Below are 19,576 nucleotides of genomic sequence, written 5' to 3'. Positions count from 1 at the left end.
GGCGGACGCAAACGCTGAGAACACAGACTTTATTTAACAGAACAAACACAAACGAACTAGAACAGGAAGCGAGCATGAAATGGGCGTGAAACGAGCCAGAGAAACGAACACGAGAGACGAGCAAGAGACACGAAGAACACTAAGAACATACAAAGAACAATCCAAAGAACAACGAACGCGAAACAAGGAACAGGGTACAAGAAACTCGGAACAAGTAACAAGGTACACTGAACGACCAGAGGAAGTGAGACGAGAGGGCTTAAATACAATAACAAACGAGAAACACCTGAAGACAATAACGAGGGTGACGTAAAAGAGGCGGAGACGAAGGTAGAGACAAAGGCGGAACAGAGGCGGGGCATGAACATAAACAAAACAAAGCCATGTGCAAAGAAAACGGACCAGACGGGACGTGAGTGTGACAGATGAGAAAACGGACCAGACGGGACGTGAGTGTGACAATATTGTTGGAAAAGCGCCAGTGAAATGAGCTACAGATAACGGAGTGAGCAGATGGTCCTTTCCAAAGTTCCCGTTTAAAGTTGACAAATTTAGTCCATTTTCTGGATATTTTGGGATCTTTGGGCCATTTGTGCACAGATGTCCCACTGTACATTGAATGATTGCAGCCAAAAACAACACACCTTTTCATCATTTTGCATTAAATTAAGTGCAACTTCTAGAGTTGTTGTCCACCATCTACGTCACAGGCAAGACGCCTAATAGAGTTTCCCAACACCGTTGGGGGGGGGGGGGACCAACAGTCTTTTAAACCTTATTCCTTCAATTAGTAAGAAATAACATGTTTTCTGACTATCAATAAACACAAGTTAGGAACTCAAACTCCACTGTATTTATTTGTTTGACACTTTCATAGAGCTGCTGCTTAGCCTTTAACGTGTAAACGGTGATGTCATTGATGATTCAAATGTTACTGAAACAGCGTATTACTCACATATTAAGGCTATTATTTACCTACATTATCTACTAATATGATCAGAAGGCATCAGAAACAGTGACCAGTGTTTACTGATCCACATCACAAGTTTACTGTATGTCAATTACAATTGAATGTCAATTAAAATGAATATTGTTGGTAAAAGGTATGGGACGTGTGGTTTATAGCAGACAGAGGCACCCTCTTTGTGTCTTTATTGTCGGAGGAAGCCGTTTCTCCGGCACTGGCTCATCCCTACGCCAGTTTTAATTCTCACTTCTGCGAGTGGAACGTGGCCTTGACGTCCCCGCGGTGCCTTAACGTCCGCGAGCAAACACCTATTGCCATGGCAACAAGGCCTGGCGTATCAAGTGTTACCAAATCGTGCACCCACTGAAATATATTGTGACTTCTCAGGGCTGTTTCTGCTGAAAAAGGAGCTGTATAAAATAATCCAGGGCAGCTGCTGCATTATTGACAGTTGATAGGGACCTACGAGGATGACCTGTGTTTGTTCAGTGGCCACGTGACTTACCACAACACTGTGGCACATTGACAGCCCCAATCTGATTAAACATGGCCCCTACCCCACACTTATTTCTAATGCTGTAATCAACATCAAGGAATCAGTATCAAACTGTTGTTACCAGGATCCATCTCTGAGCACACACCACCCGTCCCTGCTGACTACTGCACGTTTACATCTGTCTCTGTAGCAGCAGTCTGTACGGGAGCTTTTTTTTGTGTGTGATTTGTCCTCCTCCTCACCACACACACACACACACACAAGCCCACAGATTTACCCAACTAACATTCTAGTTTTTCTCCTCTCTTGTAGGCCTGTCAACTAAATATCCACTTCCTAAAGGTAGCTCTCTCTGTCCTCTGCTTGTTCGTCTCTCACTCCTTTTCTCTCTTTTCTCTCCCTCAACGTATTCTCCTTCTCTCTGATTTGTTTGTTGTGCCGGCCACTACAGAGAAATCAGATTTACTAACAATGATGCAATCAGATTTCTTACAGGGTTGCTAAGCACTGATCATCCACCCACTTAAACACACACACACACACACACATATTACATAAATACGTCTGTTTCTCAATGTGTATCTCACATATAGTGTACTGTGCAAATGTCAGAGAGCACCATTCATTTATTTAATATCCATTCAAAACAGCCATTAACTTACTGGAGTTATTCCTGAGGTGGTTAGACATGAGGTAATCCACTTGTACAAGAAAGTGAAAATAGAGCAAATGAAGAGGAAATACATATATAATTGAGCCACTTCACGTCTGAAATCTACAGCTGTTTATATCAACCCTTCTACTCTGAGAAGACAAAAGGAAGAACAACAGCAAATCAAACAGCAGCTGGTGTTTTCAGAACAAAGACCTAGCCCCCCCCAGAGCCCAGACCTCAACATCATTTAATACGTTTTTAACTGGATTTCTTCATTTGTAATATTTATATCATGAAAAAACCCTAACCAGGCGGCACGGTGGTGCAGCAGGTAGGTGTCGCAGTCACACAGCTCCAGGGGCCTGGAGGTTGTGGGTTCGATTCCCGCTCCGGGTGACCGTCTGTGAGGAGTGTGGTGTGTTCTCCCTGTGTCTGCGTGGGTTTCCTCTGGGTGCTCCGGTTTCCTCCCACAGTCCAAAAACACACGTTAGTAGGTGGATTGGCGACTCAAAATGTGTCCGTAGGTGTGAGTGTGTGAGTGAATGTGTGTGTGTGTTGCCCTGTGAAGGACTGGTGCCCCCTCCAGGGTGTATTCCCGCCTTGCACCCAATGATTCCAGGTAGGCTCTGGACCCACCACGACCCTGAACTAGATAAGGGTTACAGATAATGAATGAATGAATGAATGAAAAACCCTAACCGACCTCTAAGACTGAACTTGCAATCAAGGCTTTTTCTGATTCCCCGGCATCCAGATGAATAGTGTTTCTCCGGAACGTCCTGTGTTCCCTGTGTTCTTCAGGCTTCTTAATGGCTCATTCTTTGGTTGGGTTCATGCATCTTGTAGTTCAGGCTTCTTTAATAGTTAAAAGGTATTCTACAGCTTGTATTTATCGGCTGTTTTGACTGGAAATGAAAGCAGTGAAGGGTGGGCTCTACCCATTTCTGTAGACACAAACACACATACGGTCATTTATAAAAACACACACACGGCTCTTTTTTTCTCAGCAAGTCTCTCTCACAAACCCACTCATATGCAGTTGTTAGTAAATGGCAGACCACCACTGAAGTGGAAGGGAAGGTATATTACTGCTGTAATATACTGTGGGTGCATGGGGTCTGCTGCATGGTCTCTATAGAGGACTATAGAGGGCAGACTCACTACTCACTGCACTCAAAATGAAGCATGCCTCCATTTGCATCAACAGCTAATGAAGCTCTTCAGTAGTCCCCCTCCTGAATTAACCCTAAATGAACAACCCTAACTCTGATGTACACTACTTGTTAGCTGGTAAAGGAATGAATTCCCAGACTAATCTAATGCACCCAGCACGGTCCTCTCCGCATTTAATTTGGTATGGGTTTTGCATGGTGAAGGAAAGGTGCACTTGCAAGAGGTTACCACTAGAGGGAAGCATACGCTTTCATTTTGGTGACTGAGCGTTTGGTTCTGAGATGCTGACACTTGTAATGTTAATGTAGCCTGGTTTGTTATTGTGTTTTAATGTTCTTCTTTTGTGTTGTACTTCAATCAAAATTCAATAATCAGAATTCTGCAAATGACCACTTGATGTTCCTCTAATTCCCAGTGTTTCTCTGGCTAGCGTTGACACAACCCTGTCAGTGTAGTAATGCCACAAACAGAAGTCAACAAAGTGAGAACGTTTTTGGTAAATATTCTTCTTTTAGAGGTTAGAGTGTTGATATTTTAGTGTGGACTCAACAGAAGGCCAAGTGACAGAGTAAATTAGCAGTAAATTGGATAGAAAATCTACCAAAAATCAAACAATGGCTGTGGTTCTCAATCCAAAATAACTGATTTATTTAAACTAGGGTGAGTGCTACCCTTCTCCGATTGTGTGGTTTTGAGAATTGAGCTTGAGGAACACACACCGCAGCCGTTAGTGTTGGGGGTGGGGGGTGGTGAGCTGTTTTTATATCAGTTTTCTTGAACAGGTTTATGTCATTCACACATGCGAAAGGGTATAGGCCCAGATTTTATTTTAATTTGTTAGATGATCACAAGTTTTTCACTCCAAACCTGAACTGATCTCTTGTTTTATCAGCTATTTTCAGTCCTCAATTGATTGTTTAATATGAGGTCTGCTTTTGCCTGAGTGGAATGGACACTTTCAGCCACACCAGCCCTTTACAGTTCGGCTCTGCTTCTGTAGCATTGACTGGTGGCCAGTGTGCGGCTACAAGCAAAATAACCATATAAGGGCAAATATTTTCTACGGAGCCCCTGAAGGGACATGGTGAGAATTTATTTTTAGGGAAAAATCTCGTGAGCACCACTTAGTAAGTCGTGAGCACCACTTTGCTTCTCTGTCTGGCAACATGGATGTGCTGTAACTTCTCCATCGTGGACAAAGACCTATTTAACTGTTTGAAGTCACGTCACATTGTAGAAACATATATTCAACGACTTAAAGATGACAAGTTGTGTGTGAGTTACATTGGGAGAGTACAGATCATCAGGCTAAATATTTAGCTGCTTGTGTCACACCTTTCTTTTCTAACTTTTCTAAATGCCACACCTTTCTTTTCTAACATGGAATAACCTTTATTTAGGTCTCTATATTTGAGACCTAGCTGAAAGTATACCTCTACAAACTCACCAATATCCATTTGAGCTACAGGATGCCTGCACCACAGAAATAGCAGGCATTCTAGAAACAGATAAAGTGGTGCTCACGACATACTATGTGGTGCTCACGACTTACTAAGTGGTGCTCACGACTTACTAAGTGGAGCTCACAACATACTAAGTGGTGCTCATGACTTACTAAGTGGTGCTCACGAATTACTAAGTGGTGTTCACGACTTACTAAGTGGAGCTCACAACATACTAAGTGGTGCTCAAGACATACTAAGTGGTGCTCACGACATACTAAGTGGTGCTCACGACTTACTAAGTGGTGCTCACGACATACTAAGTGGTGCTCACGACTTACTAAGTGGTGCTCACGACTTACTAAGTGGAGCTCACAACATACTAAGTGGTGCTCACAACTTACTAAGTGGAGCTCACGACATACTAAGTGGTGCTCACGACTTACTAAGTGGTGCTTACGACATACTAAGTGGTGCTCACAACATACTAAGTGGTGCTCACGACATACTAAGTGGTGCTCACGACATACTAAGAGGTGCTCACGACTTACTAAGAGGTGCTCACAACTTACTAAGTGGTGCTCACGAGATACTAAGAGGTGCTCACGACTTACTAAGTGGTGCTCACGACACACTAAGTGGAGTTCACGACATACTAAGTGGTGCTCACGACATACTAAGTGGTGCTCACGACATACTAAGTGGTGCTCACGACTTACTAAGTGGTGCTCACGACTTACTAAGTGGAGCTCACGACATACTAAGTGGAGTTCACGACATACTAAGTGGTGCTCACGACATACTAAGTGGTGCTCACGACATACTAAGTGGTGCTCACGACTTACTAAGTGGTGCTCACGACTTACTAAGTGGAGCTCACGACATACTAAGTGGTGCTCACGACATACTAAGTGGAGCTCACGACATACTAAGTGGTGCTCACGGCATACTAAGTGGAGCTCACGGCATACTAAGTGGAGCTCACGACATACTAAGTCACACCTTTCTTTTCTAACTTTTCTAAATGCCACACCTTTCTTTTCTAACATGGAATAACCTTTATTTAGGTCTCTATATTTGAGACCTAGCTGAAAGTATACCTCTACAAACTCACCAATATCCATTTGAGCTACAGGATGCCTGCACCACAGAAATAGCAGGCATTCTAGAAACAGATAAAGTGGTGCTCACGACATACTATGTGGTGCTCACGACTTACTAAGTGGTGCTCACGACTTACTAAGTGGAGCTCACAACATACTAAGTGGTGCTCACGACTTACTAAGTGGTGCTCACGACTTACTAAGTGGTGCTCACGACATACTAAGAGGTGCTCACGACTTACTAAGAGGTGCTCACAACTTACTAAGTGGTGCTCACGAGATACTAAGAGGTGCTCACGACTTACTAAGTGGTGCTCATGACTTACTAAGTGGTGCTCACGAATTACTAAGTGGTGTTCACGACTTACTAAGTGGAGCTCACAACATACTAAGTGGTGCTCAAGACATACTAAGTGGTGCTCACGACTTACTAAGTGGAGCTCACAACATACTAAGTGGTGCTCACAACTTACTAAGTGGTGCTCACGACTTACTAAGTGGTGCTTACGACATACTAAGTGGTGCTCACAACATACTAAGTGGTGCTCAAGACATACTAAGTGGTGCTCACAACATACTAAGTGGTGCTCACGACATACTAACTGGTGCTCACGACATACTAAGTGGTGCTCACGACATACTAAGTGGTGCTCACGACTTACTAAGTGGTGCTCACGACTTACTAAGTGGTGCTCACGACATACTAAGAGGTGCTCACGACTTACTAAGAGGTGCTCACAACTTACTAAGTGGTGCTCACGAGATACTAAGAGGTGCTCACGACTTACTAAGTGGTGCTCACGACTTACTAAGTGGAGCTCACGACACACTAAGTGGAGTTCACGACATACTAAGTGGTGCTCACGACATACTAAGTGGTGCTCACGACTTACTAAATGGTGCTCACGACTTACTAAGTGGAGCTCACGACATACTAAGTGGTGCTCACGACATACTAAGTGGAGCTCACGACATACTAAGTGGTGCTCACGGCATACTAAGTGGAGCTCACGACATACTAAGTGGTGCTCATGACATTTTTCCCTAAAAAGAAATTCTCACCATGTCCTTTCAGGGGCTCCGTAATTTTAAGCTATAACAAAGAAAAAATATAAAATTGCATTTCTGAACTCTGAAAATATAAGATCATACTGAATCAAGGTGCTCACATTCCCATCTTTAATAGCAACAGCCTTAAACCCTCCAGATAAGGCCTTAGTGTCACACAGTTTTAGATCACCAGTGTTCTTCTTCTACAAAACCCGTGTTATCCATGAATATCACCTGTGCCTTATGATAGAGCGTCTACAAGCCAAGTGTTAATGGAGTGGCGGCACTATCAGTGTTGACTAGCTTTGAGCCATATTAGCAAGGTCAGGTCATCGTGGCCATGACAGAGGGAGGAGAGAACAATAATTAAAGCCAGGGAGAGAGAGAGGGACAAAAATGGAAAGTGAGTGTGCCTGCCATTCACACTTTTCTGTCATATGAAGACAAGTGAAACAATGTGTGAAGAGGAGCGAGAGAAAGAGAGAGGGCATAAGCATGTGTGAGGCGTGTGAGGAGGTAATTGGAGGCTTTGAAGAGAGTGTGGCAGCCCCTCATTATCACTGTCGAGCAGGAAGAGACCCCCATGGTCCTCAGACACTGAAACACACAGGGAGCTTACTGTCAGTGTGAAGCTCGAAATGAAAGAACTGCACCAAAATTCTTTGTTAACACATGCTTAACTGTCCAGCACCATATCCACTCGGTTAGCTGTCCTCTTTTAAGCGTTTCCCTCCAACAGATCTGCTTCCACTTGGATGCCCTTGGAAATTTCCTTCACATTTAAAAAGAAACAATATTTCTTGTCCATTTTTTTTGTGTTAGCATCAGGTATAGCCTCTAAAATAGAATCTGTTTTAAAATTCATTTAAACAAATGGGTTGTATTACCTATAATACAAGTATACTTAAGTTATATAATTTTGAACCCACTAATTTGTACTAAATCAATACTAATATGTAATTTAATTTATATTAAGTTACACTCAATATATTCTGAGTGAACTAGGCATATGTCATTTTTGTCACTCTTCTAATAAAACTGAAATAAATTACTCTGAGCTGCCGCCTGAACTCTAAAACACATTAAAATAAGCTAAAATATTAATAAAATGTAAAATAAAAGCACTAATATAAACCAACAATCAGATCGTGTCAAAATAATCACTAATCAAAATGATACAGTAGCACAGGATATACCAATATACACTATTACACACTAAAATACTCATAAATGATAAGAATTTGACTTATACAGCATTAAATACACTCTCAATTAAAGAAAAACTCCCACTGAAATGTCTCCCACAGTCTTTAGTTATGTTACAAAAAAGGAAACTGACAAAAATGTAGAAGTATGGATTATTTAAGAGTCTTAAGCTATTAGAGACCACTCTCTAACAGGAGCACTGCTGTATACAGTTTCCAGTTCACTGCCACGTTAAATTAGCTATGGCAATGTTTTGAATTAATTATATCACATAGGCGACCGCAGCACAGACTGCGTAAAGATTGCGTAATTCCTCAGTGGTATGTTAAATGCTGAATATTCTTAAATGGGGAAGTATGCATTCTGTGGAAATGTATTTGCTGTGTCGTTCTCCTGTGGCAGTGCTAACGCCAGGGGCTAACATTCTCAAAGCATTTCATAGATATCAGTATTTATATAATGCAGTTTCACCGTCTTTAGCTTTTCTGCTCATGCACAGAAATGTGACCTAATAATAAGAGAATATTTCCTCTTAAAAAAAATATTTCTAGTAATTACCTTGCGTCAGCAATATTTCTAGTAATTAAAGCTAGCAAGAGAGCTTCTATTTTTCAATATCATGCTAGCATTTTACTTCATAGTAAACAACTGCTGTAATAAATGATATGCTAGCTTTTTAATGTGATGTAGACCACTGCTGTAATGAATTGGCTTTGGTAGAATTTTAATGTGTATTTAACTATGGTTTTAATAAACTAGATTTCTCTGAGCGCTAGTTAATTAGCAGAAAAAGCTAATATATTCAGAGTTCCTTCCTCTCTCTCACAGCAGATGTTTGAGCCTCAGGGTCACAGTTCACTTCATATTTAGAATCTCTAGTTACCTGTGGCTAAAAAGTGGTCTTCCAGATTTTAAGTGAGTTTTAAGCTATGTTTGTCTCCAGATTAATAGCCACTCACAGGAACCGAATGTCAGAGATCCTAATGCTTCATGGATAAGTGTGTGAGCCCTTTTTTTTTTTTTTTTTTTAAATGTGTATGTACCTATGCCACACACTCATTAAAATGTCCTGCCATTGTAGAAAGCTAAGCTGGGCCCAGGAAAGAAAGTGATCACTCCATCAGACCACCGACGCTTCAGCCTGCCGTCCAGCAACATGGATAGGGTCCGGCTCAACGACTTCCACTTCCTGGCACTGCTTGGGAAGGGCAGCTTTGGAAAGGTCAGCCATGATGTTCAAACACACACCTGTCTTTTGCTACAAAAACTAATAAAATAATGTAATCGGTGTATAAGTGGTATACAGACTGATCATACCAAATGAATGCTCACCGTAACTAATAATGAATCAGATTAGAGCATTAAACAAATTTCCACTAACACAGGGGTCTTCAAACTACATCCTGTTGCTTTTATTTGAATGGCCCTTTAACTATGGAATCAGACCGCATGTTGTCTGGACAAGGGAGCAGAGTAGGGTAGAGACAGTATGGACAAGTCTCTACACCAATCCAGCGACTACTGAACTGTCCCTCGCAATCATTTTAGACAAAAAATTGCAATTGTCCATCAGGGTCTAGTCTGTGGTACAAACAGTGTCACGTACAGTGGTGTTTTAGGGGCAATATCTGCACTTTATGGCGAGAAGTTTTCCCTGTGCGCTCACAACTCCACAGTCACTTTACATTTTCAAAATATTTTGACTTTTATCTTGAAATAAGCCCTGGGAAGGACTGGCGCCCCCTCCAGGGTGTGTTCCCGCCTTGCGCCCAATGATTCCAGGTAGGGCCCACCGTGACCCTGAACAAGGGTTACAGAGAATGGATGGGTGGATCTTGAAATAAGGACAGCGGCGTCTGGACCCTGCCCTGTGTGTGTCACTCATTGGAGTCACAGCGCTCATCATAATGCACAGATCTGATTGGCTGAGGAGCCTCACGTGTGATAAGCAGAAACACATGTGATTGGTCTGTGAGTTTCCTGGAGCGCTAAACCTGCACCGTAACGACTAGAAGAGTCACACCGCTTCAAACACACACTCTGTTCAAAAGTAAACAGCTCTTAATGGTTTATCAGGTCCAGGTCCTGGTCCGGATCGGACAGAGTCTGGGTCCAGACTCGGACCATGGGCTGCCTATTCGTGACCCCTGTTCTACAGTATCCATATTGTCTGATGAAAGGCCAATAACAATGAACGAAAATATACTCTAGAAACCTTGGTTTGTGCTTTTTAATGATAATATTACACTGTCTCAGCACAATTGAGTTAAATATCTAATAAACACAGGTGATGCTGGCAGAGATGAAGTCCACAGAGAAACTGTACGCCATCAAGATCCTAAAGAAGGATGTGGTGATTCAGGATGATGATGTGGAGTGCACTATGGTGGAGAAAAGAGTTCTAGCTCTGAGGGACAAGCCGCCATTCCTCACTCAGCTCCACTCCTGCTTCCAGACAGTGGTAAGACAGACAATATTTATTAAGTCTTTGAAACTGAAAAGTAGATATGTCCATGTTGTTGTTGCATACATCAACTTTACACTTCACATGTTATTTTTAATTTATTTTTAATTGTTAATAAACACTGAATCTGAATTCTGTTCTCAACTGTGCATCCAACAATAATTTAACCATTGCGCTTCGTGTGTACAGTTATTGAAACCATGGCAGTCCAGAGGAAGCTCCAGGTCCATGTGTAGTTAAGATTTTTTAAAATGTATATACTTAAAAATTAAGCTTCTCAAACTCTCTGAAATATGTAGAAATACACATCTATGATAACATTCATTCATTCTGAGGATTTGGCAAATTTTTCATGGGCGCAACCCACATACTCAGCTCCACTGCTCATCCCACAAATACATGTTTATTACAAATGTGGCGCCATTTAAAAGGGAAATTAACAAGCAATAATGTATAAAAGAGAAAGAGAGAGAGAGAGAGAGAGAGAGAGAGAGAGACGAGTGATGGGTGGAAATGTAATGGAAATGGCTACCTGAGAGTGGGAGATTTGTGGACACACTGGAGGTGCTGCACATGATCCTAGGTTTCCTCATGGACTTATATAAAGCCCTCCAGCATTTTGCTTTCTTTTCATCCCACTGAAGTTTAGCACTGAGTGTTGCCAAAGCAGAGAATTTTACCCCGTTTTGCTGCCAAGAAGGCAGTAGTGTTACTACACTACACCAACCACGTAAACTTCACTCATACATTAATAAAGTTGTAAATTAATGATTGTATTGTGTATAATTACATCGTACTTTTACGTCATAGCTTTAAATTCATGACATTCAGCCGCGTCGTTTCATCTTCAATGCTCCGCAGGTATTACACATCTGCTGTGTTAAAAATTAAAAGGATGCCATAATAATTCTGTGGTCATGGGGTTTCAGATCTGAGTCTACCTCATCATGAAATATGCATTTCCATTCAGCACAATGGCATTTGTCACCATACTTCTACTCCCGTCTGTCCGTCTTCAATTATGATGATGGGGAGCGCTCAGGGTGGGCGTCCTGCTCATGAATAACATAGCCCTTCCTCTCTTGTCCCATTTTGTTTATTCATAAAGTGTACACAGACATTGCTTGTCCAGAGTTTCTTTGGTCTTTACTCTTTTGAGAAGGCTTTACATTAGATATTGGAACGTTTCTGAGGGGATTTGACAGTTTTCAGACACAGTAACTTCAGTGAAGTTAGGACTAGTGTTGTGTTATAACCCATTGACCATGGTGTGCCCTGGTTCTAGACATCGTTGACAGGGGGCAGTAGAACCTAAATGGATGCCCACCCCAGTGCAGCAACATGCTTTTCTGTGGAGATTACACAAGCTGTGTGTGGCTTGTTGAATGCCTGTTCACAACAGATTCAGTGAATACAATTACGAAGTTATATACTATACCCTTATGTACCGTATTGTATTGTATACATTCTTTAATGCATCGTATTTATTAACAACGTTGTTATCCAACAGTTCATTGCAGCTGTGGCTGTGAAAATGAGGGAGTTATGATTGAATTATAAGAGCAATCATATCAGGTCTTGGCAAACAGGAAGACATTATGCTAATGTGTGCTAATTGTGTTAGGGCAGCATTATGGAAATTTGTGAGGTTTTTTTTTTTAACAACACTGCCAAAGTGCTAATGTGCCATCTGTTGTACTTCTCCTTCATCGTGACTCACATCAGATTTGACATTTGCTGCTCTGAGAGACGGATAGGGAAGCCAGGACCCAAAAAGCGACCCTGTAGCCAACCTGAATGTGGACATTTTAAAACATCAGTGCTTTGCGTGATTAGGACTTTAGCAGATCATTTTCGGTTTTGATATTTACCTGAGGGTGGCACGGTGGCGCAGCAGGTAGTGTCGCAGTCACACAGCTCCAGGGGCCTGGAGGTTGTGGGTTCAATTCCCGCTCTGGGTGACTGTCTGTGAGGAGTTGGTGTGTTCTCTCTGTGTCTGCGTGGGTTTTCTCTGGGTGCTCCGGTTTCCTCCCACAGTCCAAAAACACACGTTGGTAGGTGGATTGGTGACTCAAAAGTGTCCGTAGGTGTGAGTGAATGTGTGTGTGTGTGTGTGTGTTGCCCTGTGAAGGACTGGCGCCCCCTCCAGGGTGTATTCCTGCCTTGCGCCCAATGATTCCAGGTAGGCTCTGGACCCACCGCGACCCTGATTTGGATAAGGGTTACAGATAATGAATGAATGATATTTACCTGATTAACTCCCAATATTTGTTTGCTAGATCTCTCCCAAACACATGATCCTACCAACCTGGGAAGGTGAGGGCTAACACTTCTTAAAGGGGCGTTCCTTTCTAATGCCGGTGTCAGACTACACCATATTTTTGTCTTTCATGAGGTTCTCTGGGTCAGATTAGTGCTGTAAACTCGTGGTCAGGAGACTGGGGACACTACACGTTTCACACGGGCCATTCTTCGTTCACATCATTGCGTGAGTTCAGATGTCGTCGGGACGCGGGTTTAGAAACTGAATCACACTGACAGAAGCACTGTGTGTGATGTTGGTGGTTTTGTTCTGAAAAGAAGAGGAAGAAATAGCTGGGTGGTTACGGAGAGGAGAGTGTGGACTGTCTCCTGAAAGAGAACCAGAGGTCATTTCCTCAGTTTGGTTGTTCCACTGACAGCTGCAGCAGAGCCTCCCTCTCTCTCTTCTCCGTGTTTACAGATGTGCACCGGACAGCGCTCCGTCCTCCTATTGGTCATCGTCAGGAACATGTCGTAGGAAACGTCAAACAAGTCTAACACGCTCCACTTTTCCTCGTGGTGTCGTGGGACATCACATCTCGGTTCTTTGATGATGAACGACCTACACGACCTCGTCCCCGACGCTCAGACTCGGTTCAGACTCTGGAAGTTTGTCGGATACGAAAAATTGCACAAACATCGGGCTAAATCCGTGTAGTTTGATGCCGGCACAATGTAAACATGTTCAAAACTATCCCTCACTCCCAACAGCTAGGTTTTCTATTTGTATTATCCATCAGTGTTCTGTTATGACAGTGCCCAGCAATGCATTATGGGAATACAACCATTCTGAAATCCAATAATGTTCTACTGAGGCAGGGGCTAATCTATACAGACTTTATTTCCTGGCTGTAACAACATTCAACCAGCCCACTCACAGTGCATAACAATGCTGTAGTTCACAGCAGTATCTCCCGCATTAATCAGAAGGGAGTTTTCCTGCTCTGTAAAAACAGAAAATCTCACAGTTAGGACCTTAACCTTATGACAACCTCTTGTTTCTACACTCTGTCCATTCTCTCAGCTCCACTCACCATGCAGGAGCACTTCGTAGGTCTGCAGTTCCAGGCTGTAGTCCACCTGTTGCTCTGCGTGTTCCTCAGCGCTCTGGACCCCCACAGAGCAGGTGTGATGTGGCGGTGGATCATTCTCAGCGCTGCAGTGACACTGACGTGGTGGTGGTGTGTTAGTGTGTGTTGTGCTGTTACGAGTGAAATAGACACAACAGTGCTTCTGGAGTTTTTAAACCACTCAGCTGTGCTAAGAAACAGTCCACCGATTAAAGAACTACAACCTGTGGGGCGTCTGCAGTGGCCTCTAATGAAGAACGTGCGGATGACCAACAGAAAGTGTGCAGAAACAGATCAGCTCTTGTCACTGACTTTACATCTACAAGGTGGACCAACAGTGAGTGGACACTCCAGCAGTGCTGCTGTGACTGATCCACTCTACACCAGCACAACACACACTAACACACCACCACCACGTCAGTGTCACTGCAGCGCTGAGAATGATCCACCACCACGTCACACCTGCTCTGTGGGGTCATCTGAGGGTCATGACCATTGAAGATCAAGGTGAAGGAGTGTAAACAGTATACAGAGGTATACAGAGCAACAGATTTAACCCAGAATCATATATACACATACACTAGTGAACACTAGGGGGCAGTGTGCAGTGGACAGCCCTAGCCACGGCGCCCGGGGAGCAGACAGGGCTTAGGTGCCTTGCTCAAGGGCACTTCAGCCGGCTCTGGGGATCGAACCAGCAATCTTCTGGTTACACGCCCAGTTCAATCACCACCAGGACACAGCTGCCCCAGATGGGCTACAGTTTACAATTGTAGAATTTTAACGTGCTCCTGTGTGGTCAGTGGATGTGAGAAGATGAAAAGTGTGTGTAAAACACTGATAAGTGTATAATCTCCATGCAATGGTTTCCCTTTTGGAGTTCGGCTGCTGCTATCATTGTGTAGAGGATTTTTATTGTTTCCACAGACTGTTCATGAATAAGATCTGAACCCCCACCCTCTGTCTCTCTCTTTTTCTGTCTTTCTCTCTCTCTCTCTCTCTCTCTCTTTTTCTGTCTCTCTCTCTCTCTCTTTCTCTCTCTCTTTTTCTGTCTCTCTTTCTCTCTCTCTCTCTGTCTCTCTCTCTCTCTCTCTCTCTCTCTCTTTTTCTGTCTCTCTCTCTCTTTTTCTGTCTCTCTCTCTTTCTTTCTCTCTCTTTTTCTGTCTCTCTTTCTCTCTCTCTCTCTGTCTCTTTCTCTCTCTCTCTCTCTCTCTCTCTCTCTGTTTTTCTGTCTCCCTCTCTCTCTTTTCTCTCTCTCTTTTTCTGTCTCTCTCTCTCTCTCTTTTTCTGTCTCTCTTTCTCTCTCTCTCTGTCTCTCTCTTTCTCTCTCTCTCTTTCTGTCTCTCTTTCTCTCTCTCTCTTTTTTCTGTCTTTCTCTCTCTCTCTCTCTCTCTCTTTCTGTCTCTCTTTCTCTCTCTCTTTCTGTCTCTCTCTCTTTCTGTCTCTCTTTCTCTCTCTCTCTCTCTCTCTCTCTCGCTCTCTCTTTTTCTGTCTCTCTTTCTCTCTCTCTCTCTCTCTCACTCTCTCTCTCTCTCTCTCTCTCTCTCTCTCTCTCTCTCTCTCTCTCTCTCTCAGGACCGGCTCTACTTTGTAATGGAGTACATTAACGGAGGAGACCTAATGTACCACATCCAACAAGTGGGCAAGTTCAAGGAGCCTCAAGCCGTGTAAGAGACAGTTCACATGTAGAACCTTTACGAAGGGGCTGCTGATAATCAGAGTAAACAGAGCTGGGAAATGCCTCAGATGATTTATATTGCCGTGTACAGAGCATTGCTCGTTTCAGGTGAAGATTTCATAAATGAAGAGTGAGCGCTAATGTGCAACTGAATCAAATCTTATTCATTTATAAAGCGTTTAAATACATTGTTTTTTCAGGAGACTTTTGTTGTAACTTTTAATAACTCTAGGTTTAGCAACAACACCTTTACACTGACATCTCAGTTACCATAGTTACTGACACTTTTCTGTGTCATTGTCCTAGAGATCAGTGATGGATTGAAATTGGAGAATATCTTTCTCAGATTATTCCAAGCTCTCCCAGGGGATCCTGGCTGATCATTTTCTCGATGTTTGTTTCCAGGTTCTACGCGGCTGAGATTGCGGTTGGTCTGTTTTTCCTGCACAGAAAGGGAATCATTTACAGGTAGATTGCAGCTGAAGTCATGCTAGTTTTGTGTGAAATGTACTGTAGTAGATATGAAACCATACGTATGTGTAACTAAGTGATCCTAAATTGTGGTTTGGAATGCAAATGAGCCTCAGGTCCAAGAATCTCGGTGCCAAGCATGGATTACAAGAGTATAAAGCCTCTAGCATTGTGCTGCGCTGCAGTGAAACTGTATTTTCAGTTGTAACGGCACATCACTGAGTGGGGTTTTTGATCCAGCGCTAATTATCCAACAGACGTACTGCTAACATGTAGCACAAAGACTTCAGAGACGAGTAGAGTCTGTTACTGCCACGCAGGAGGGACAGACTCCTTATTAATACTCTTCATTCACGTGCATTTAATGGCGGCAGAAAGAGTACGTGCAAAACCACATCTTCATTTTGTAACAGCGAATGTTTTGATCAATTCATGAGTCAGAGATCTCATATGCTCACAGATGTAGAGACAACAGCTTGCATTTTAACCATTCATATCATCAATGAGACATCTCCTCCGTGAATCCTCACAATGTGAATTCAATCTGTTAAAAATGTCCCACAAACAGAAATGAGAGCATGCTCTCTCATAAACAGGAAATGTAGTGATTCAGACAGTAAAACACGATGAAGCAGCTCAAAAACAGGCTAAACATTTCAAACAAATATCTAATGCACCACTGGCACCTCAGTCGTAGTTCCTGAATACCCCTGTGATGTAGTGTAGTATTTTTATTAGTGTCATGTTTGATATATGAATATAAGTGAATGATGATAACAGTATCACAGTAAGCTTTTCTGAGTCTGTCATGACCATCTGACCATCAACTGACCTGTGAATTAGATATTTACTCATATTTAGCAGGCTGAAACTCTCCACAGGGGGCGCCATTAGCAGTCAGTTTTTGATGTGACATATGAGAAGTCCTTTGTATCAGTGACACTGTTTCCTTGTTAAATGTGAAACAGAGAATTGCACGATAAATAAATACTCTAGAAAGTTTGGATCAAGTTCTATGGGATCGGATTGCAAACTGATTGACGTAGATGAGTCTGTTTTCTGTGGCACTGGGCATTACCAAAAAGTGTGCTAATCAGTGGAGGATGCTGGTCTTTCAAGGAGGGGAAGCTCAATTTCGGCCTACATCCTAAAATGTGTCGGTTTATTTATATGTAAATTCTACCCTCCGTTCCTTTTTAAGAAAATGGTCTGTGACCCTGTCGTACCAACAAGGCGTCTTTTCCAGGGACTTGACTAGTGTCCTCTCAATGGCCAGCAGAGCTAGGCTGCTTAAACGGCCTTGGCCCATGTGAAGTGTGTCCGCCTGTGCTCCCACGGATCTTTACACCAAAGGATCGCTGATTCGCTCACTTCGCTGTCAATCAAAAAGGGATTCAGCCTCAGACAGATCCTCCAATCATCATGCAGAAGCTGAGCGTCCGGGCCAGCCGAGGCCAGCCCACTGCCCCATAGACCCCCAGAGACGCTGAGCGTCCGATGGGCGGGACAAAGCCCAGCATTTATCCAATGACTCGTCTCGTTTCGCTGCACTTCGCTATTGAACTCCGTGGACACTGTTTAAAGCACTGTGAAGCTGCGGGAATGATTGAGAGGAAAGCCGCGTCTTTACCAGTGATAAGAAGCTGATTCTGAACAAAAGTTGAGCGCGTTGTAGTGCATATTTATTCAATGACACGTACACACAACAGTATATATTTGATCAATTATTTTTTACAATTTAAGGGAAGCTGAGCTTCCCTTGCAGTCTTAGAGCAATCGCCGCTGGTGCTAATGCTACATGCTTCTTTTACATTCCTGCTTTTTTACAAAACAAAATAATGATCTTGTCTCTCTCTAAAATCGAGGGTCTCCGTGCGGTTGTTTTGGTCCATATCCAAGTGCGATTACTCCTTTAAACCCTACCCAAACGAACCAGACCACAACTCTGTGTTATTCCATGTACTTTTGGAGCGTTTCTATTGGTTGATTCATCATAACAACTTCTGTTTTCAAATGATTGAATAAAAATGGACAAAAATGGAGATACATGTTTTTATTGAGCCATTTAATCAAGGACTATGTCTTATTTTAAGCTTAGTGCCTTAAATCTAATCCAAGACCAAGAATATTAAGTGTCTGATCAGCACTAATTAAATCCCCCGCTTTAATAAACTGAAGTGAACTAAACAAGGCTATGATCACAGTGATAGTGAGTCTGTACACCTCCCATTGGCAGAATGCAGTACTGAGATTATGAAAATGCCCAGCAGTGGGCTCTGATCCACGGCGTGAGCTGAAAGCGAGTGTTGATCTAAGTGCCATCAGACTGGCATCAAGGCTAGGGAACTGCACATGGCAATCCATCGCTTTACCACTAACGTTACAGAGCAGAGAGTAGGACTTCACGAGTGCCAGTGCCAGTCTTGTGGCACTGATGAAGTAAAATGACTCATACCCTGAGCAATGGAGGGATAGAGAGAGAGAGAGTACAAGATGGAGAGAAAGGTTGTTTATCTCTTGGCCTGCACAGCTCTCTTTATTCAGCCCCCTTGCTTTGCATTCTGATCCCCCTGAGGCCAGAAACATTCATCTCCTATTAATCATGCTCTTTGATGATGGAGCTGAAGCGTGGCTGAGGTCACCTTGCTCTCTCTCTCTCTCTCTCTCTCTCTCAAACACACACCCACACACGCAACAATACAGAGCCAATACAAAGCTCCATCCCACATACTCCCTTTCAAAGGCCAAAATGATTACCATCTAGGGCAGGACTCCAGGCTGTGGACAGTTCACCTGCCAAAGTTAATAATTATAAGGCTCTTTATTTCTGATAAATGGCCCACTTTGTCCACTGCGGGGCTCTCACAGTTTCTGTAGGAGATGATGTCAGCATTTGCCTTTATTAGGAATGATATTAGTCAAAGTATGTGAGCAATTCCCAGGGGAATTTAATGGATGGATGTTACATTTATTCCCCTGTCTCCTTTTTTTTATTGTTATTTTTTTTAGAGATCTGAAGTTGGATAATGTGATGCTGGACTCGGAAGGTCACATTAAAATCGCCGACTTTGGCATGTGCAAGGAGAGCATGTACGAGGGCATGACCACGCGCACCTTCTGCGGCACTCCAGATTACATCGCTCCTGAGGTGAGATATGGGAAAGGCTTCAGTGAGAGAGGGAAGGGCGTAGAGGTTTGCTCCTCTGAGAGTTAGTGGAGAGTGGAGAGAATGGAAGTACTCTGAGAAACTCACTGAAAAAGTAAAGGGCATCTTTAAATGTAAGGTGTCTGTATTTGAAGGGAGATGGCAGAATGGGAAGGGACCTGACAAGGGTGAGGGAACTACATGAGAAGGGGAGGGGCCTTCCTGTGAAGGGGAGTGGCCTCTATGAGAGGAGGAGGGGCCTCATTGTGAAAGGAAATAGCAATGAAGAAATTACAAAAGGGCTTTCCTTTTAGCAAAGGGCCACAGTGATATTAGAAGGGGCCATGGTGAGATG

General features: G+C 43.1%; 1 protein-coding gene across 1 annotated transcript in view; it reads left to right on the top strand.

Moving 5' to 3' along the window:
• The first annotated feature begins 1,782 nt into the window (after positions 1–1,782).
• Positions 1,783–19,576, top strand: part of LOC136664619 (protein kinase C alpha type) — a 38,503-nt gene continuing 20,709 nt past the window's right edge. The window contains exons 1-6 of the mRNA XM_066641906.1: positions 1,783–1,805; positions 9,174–9,314; positions 10,380–10,553; positions 15,503–15,594; positions 16,011–16,073; positions 19,086–19,224. Of these exons, the coding sequence (XP_066498003.1) occupies positions 9,249–9,314; positions 10,380–10,553; positions 15,503–15,594; positions 16,011–16,073; positions 19,086–19,224 (534 nt within the window). The 5' untranslated portion in view covers positions 1,783–1,805; positions 9,174–9,248. The remainder of the gene's footprint in view (positions 1,806–9,173; positions 9,315–10,379; positions 10,554–15,502; positions 15,595–16,010; positions 16,074–19,085; positions 19,225–19,576) is intronic.

This window comes from Hoplias malabaricus, chromosome 13, assembly GCF_029633855.1.
Source record: "Hoplias malabaricus isolate fHopMal1 chromosome 13, fHopMal1.hap1, whole genome shotgun sequence".
Classification (NCBI taxonomy): Eukaryota; Metazoa; Chordata; class Actinopteri; order Characiformes; family Erythrinidae; genus Hoplias; species Hoplias malabaricus.
Note: the sequence above shows the minus strand (reverse complement) of the source record. Positions and strands in the feature narration are given on the sequence as shown.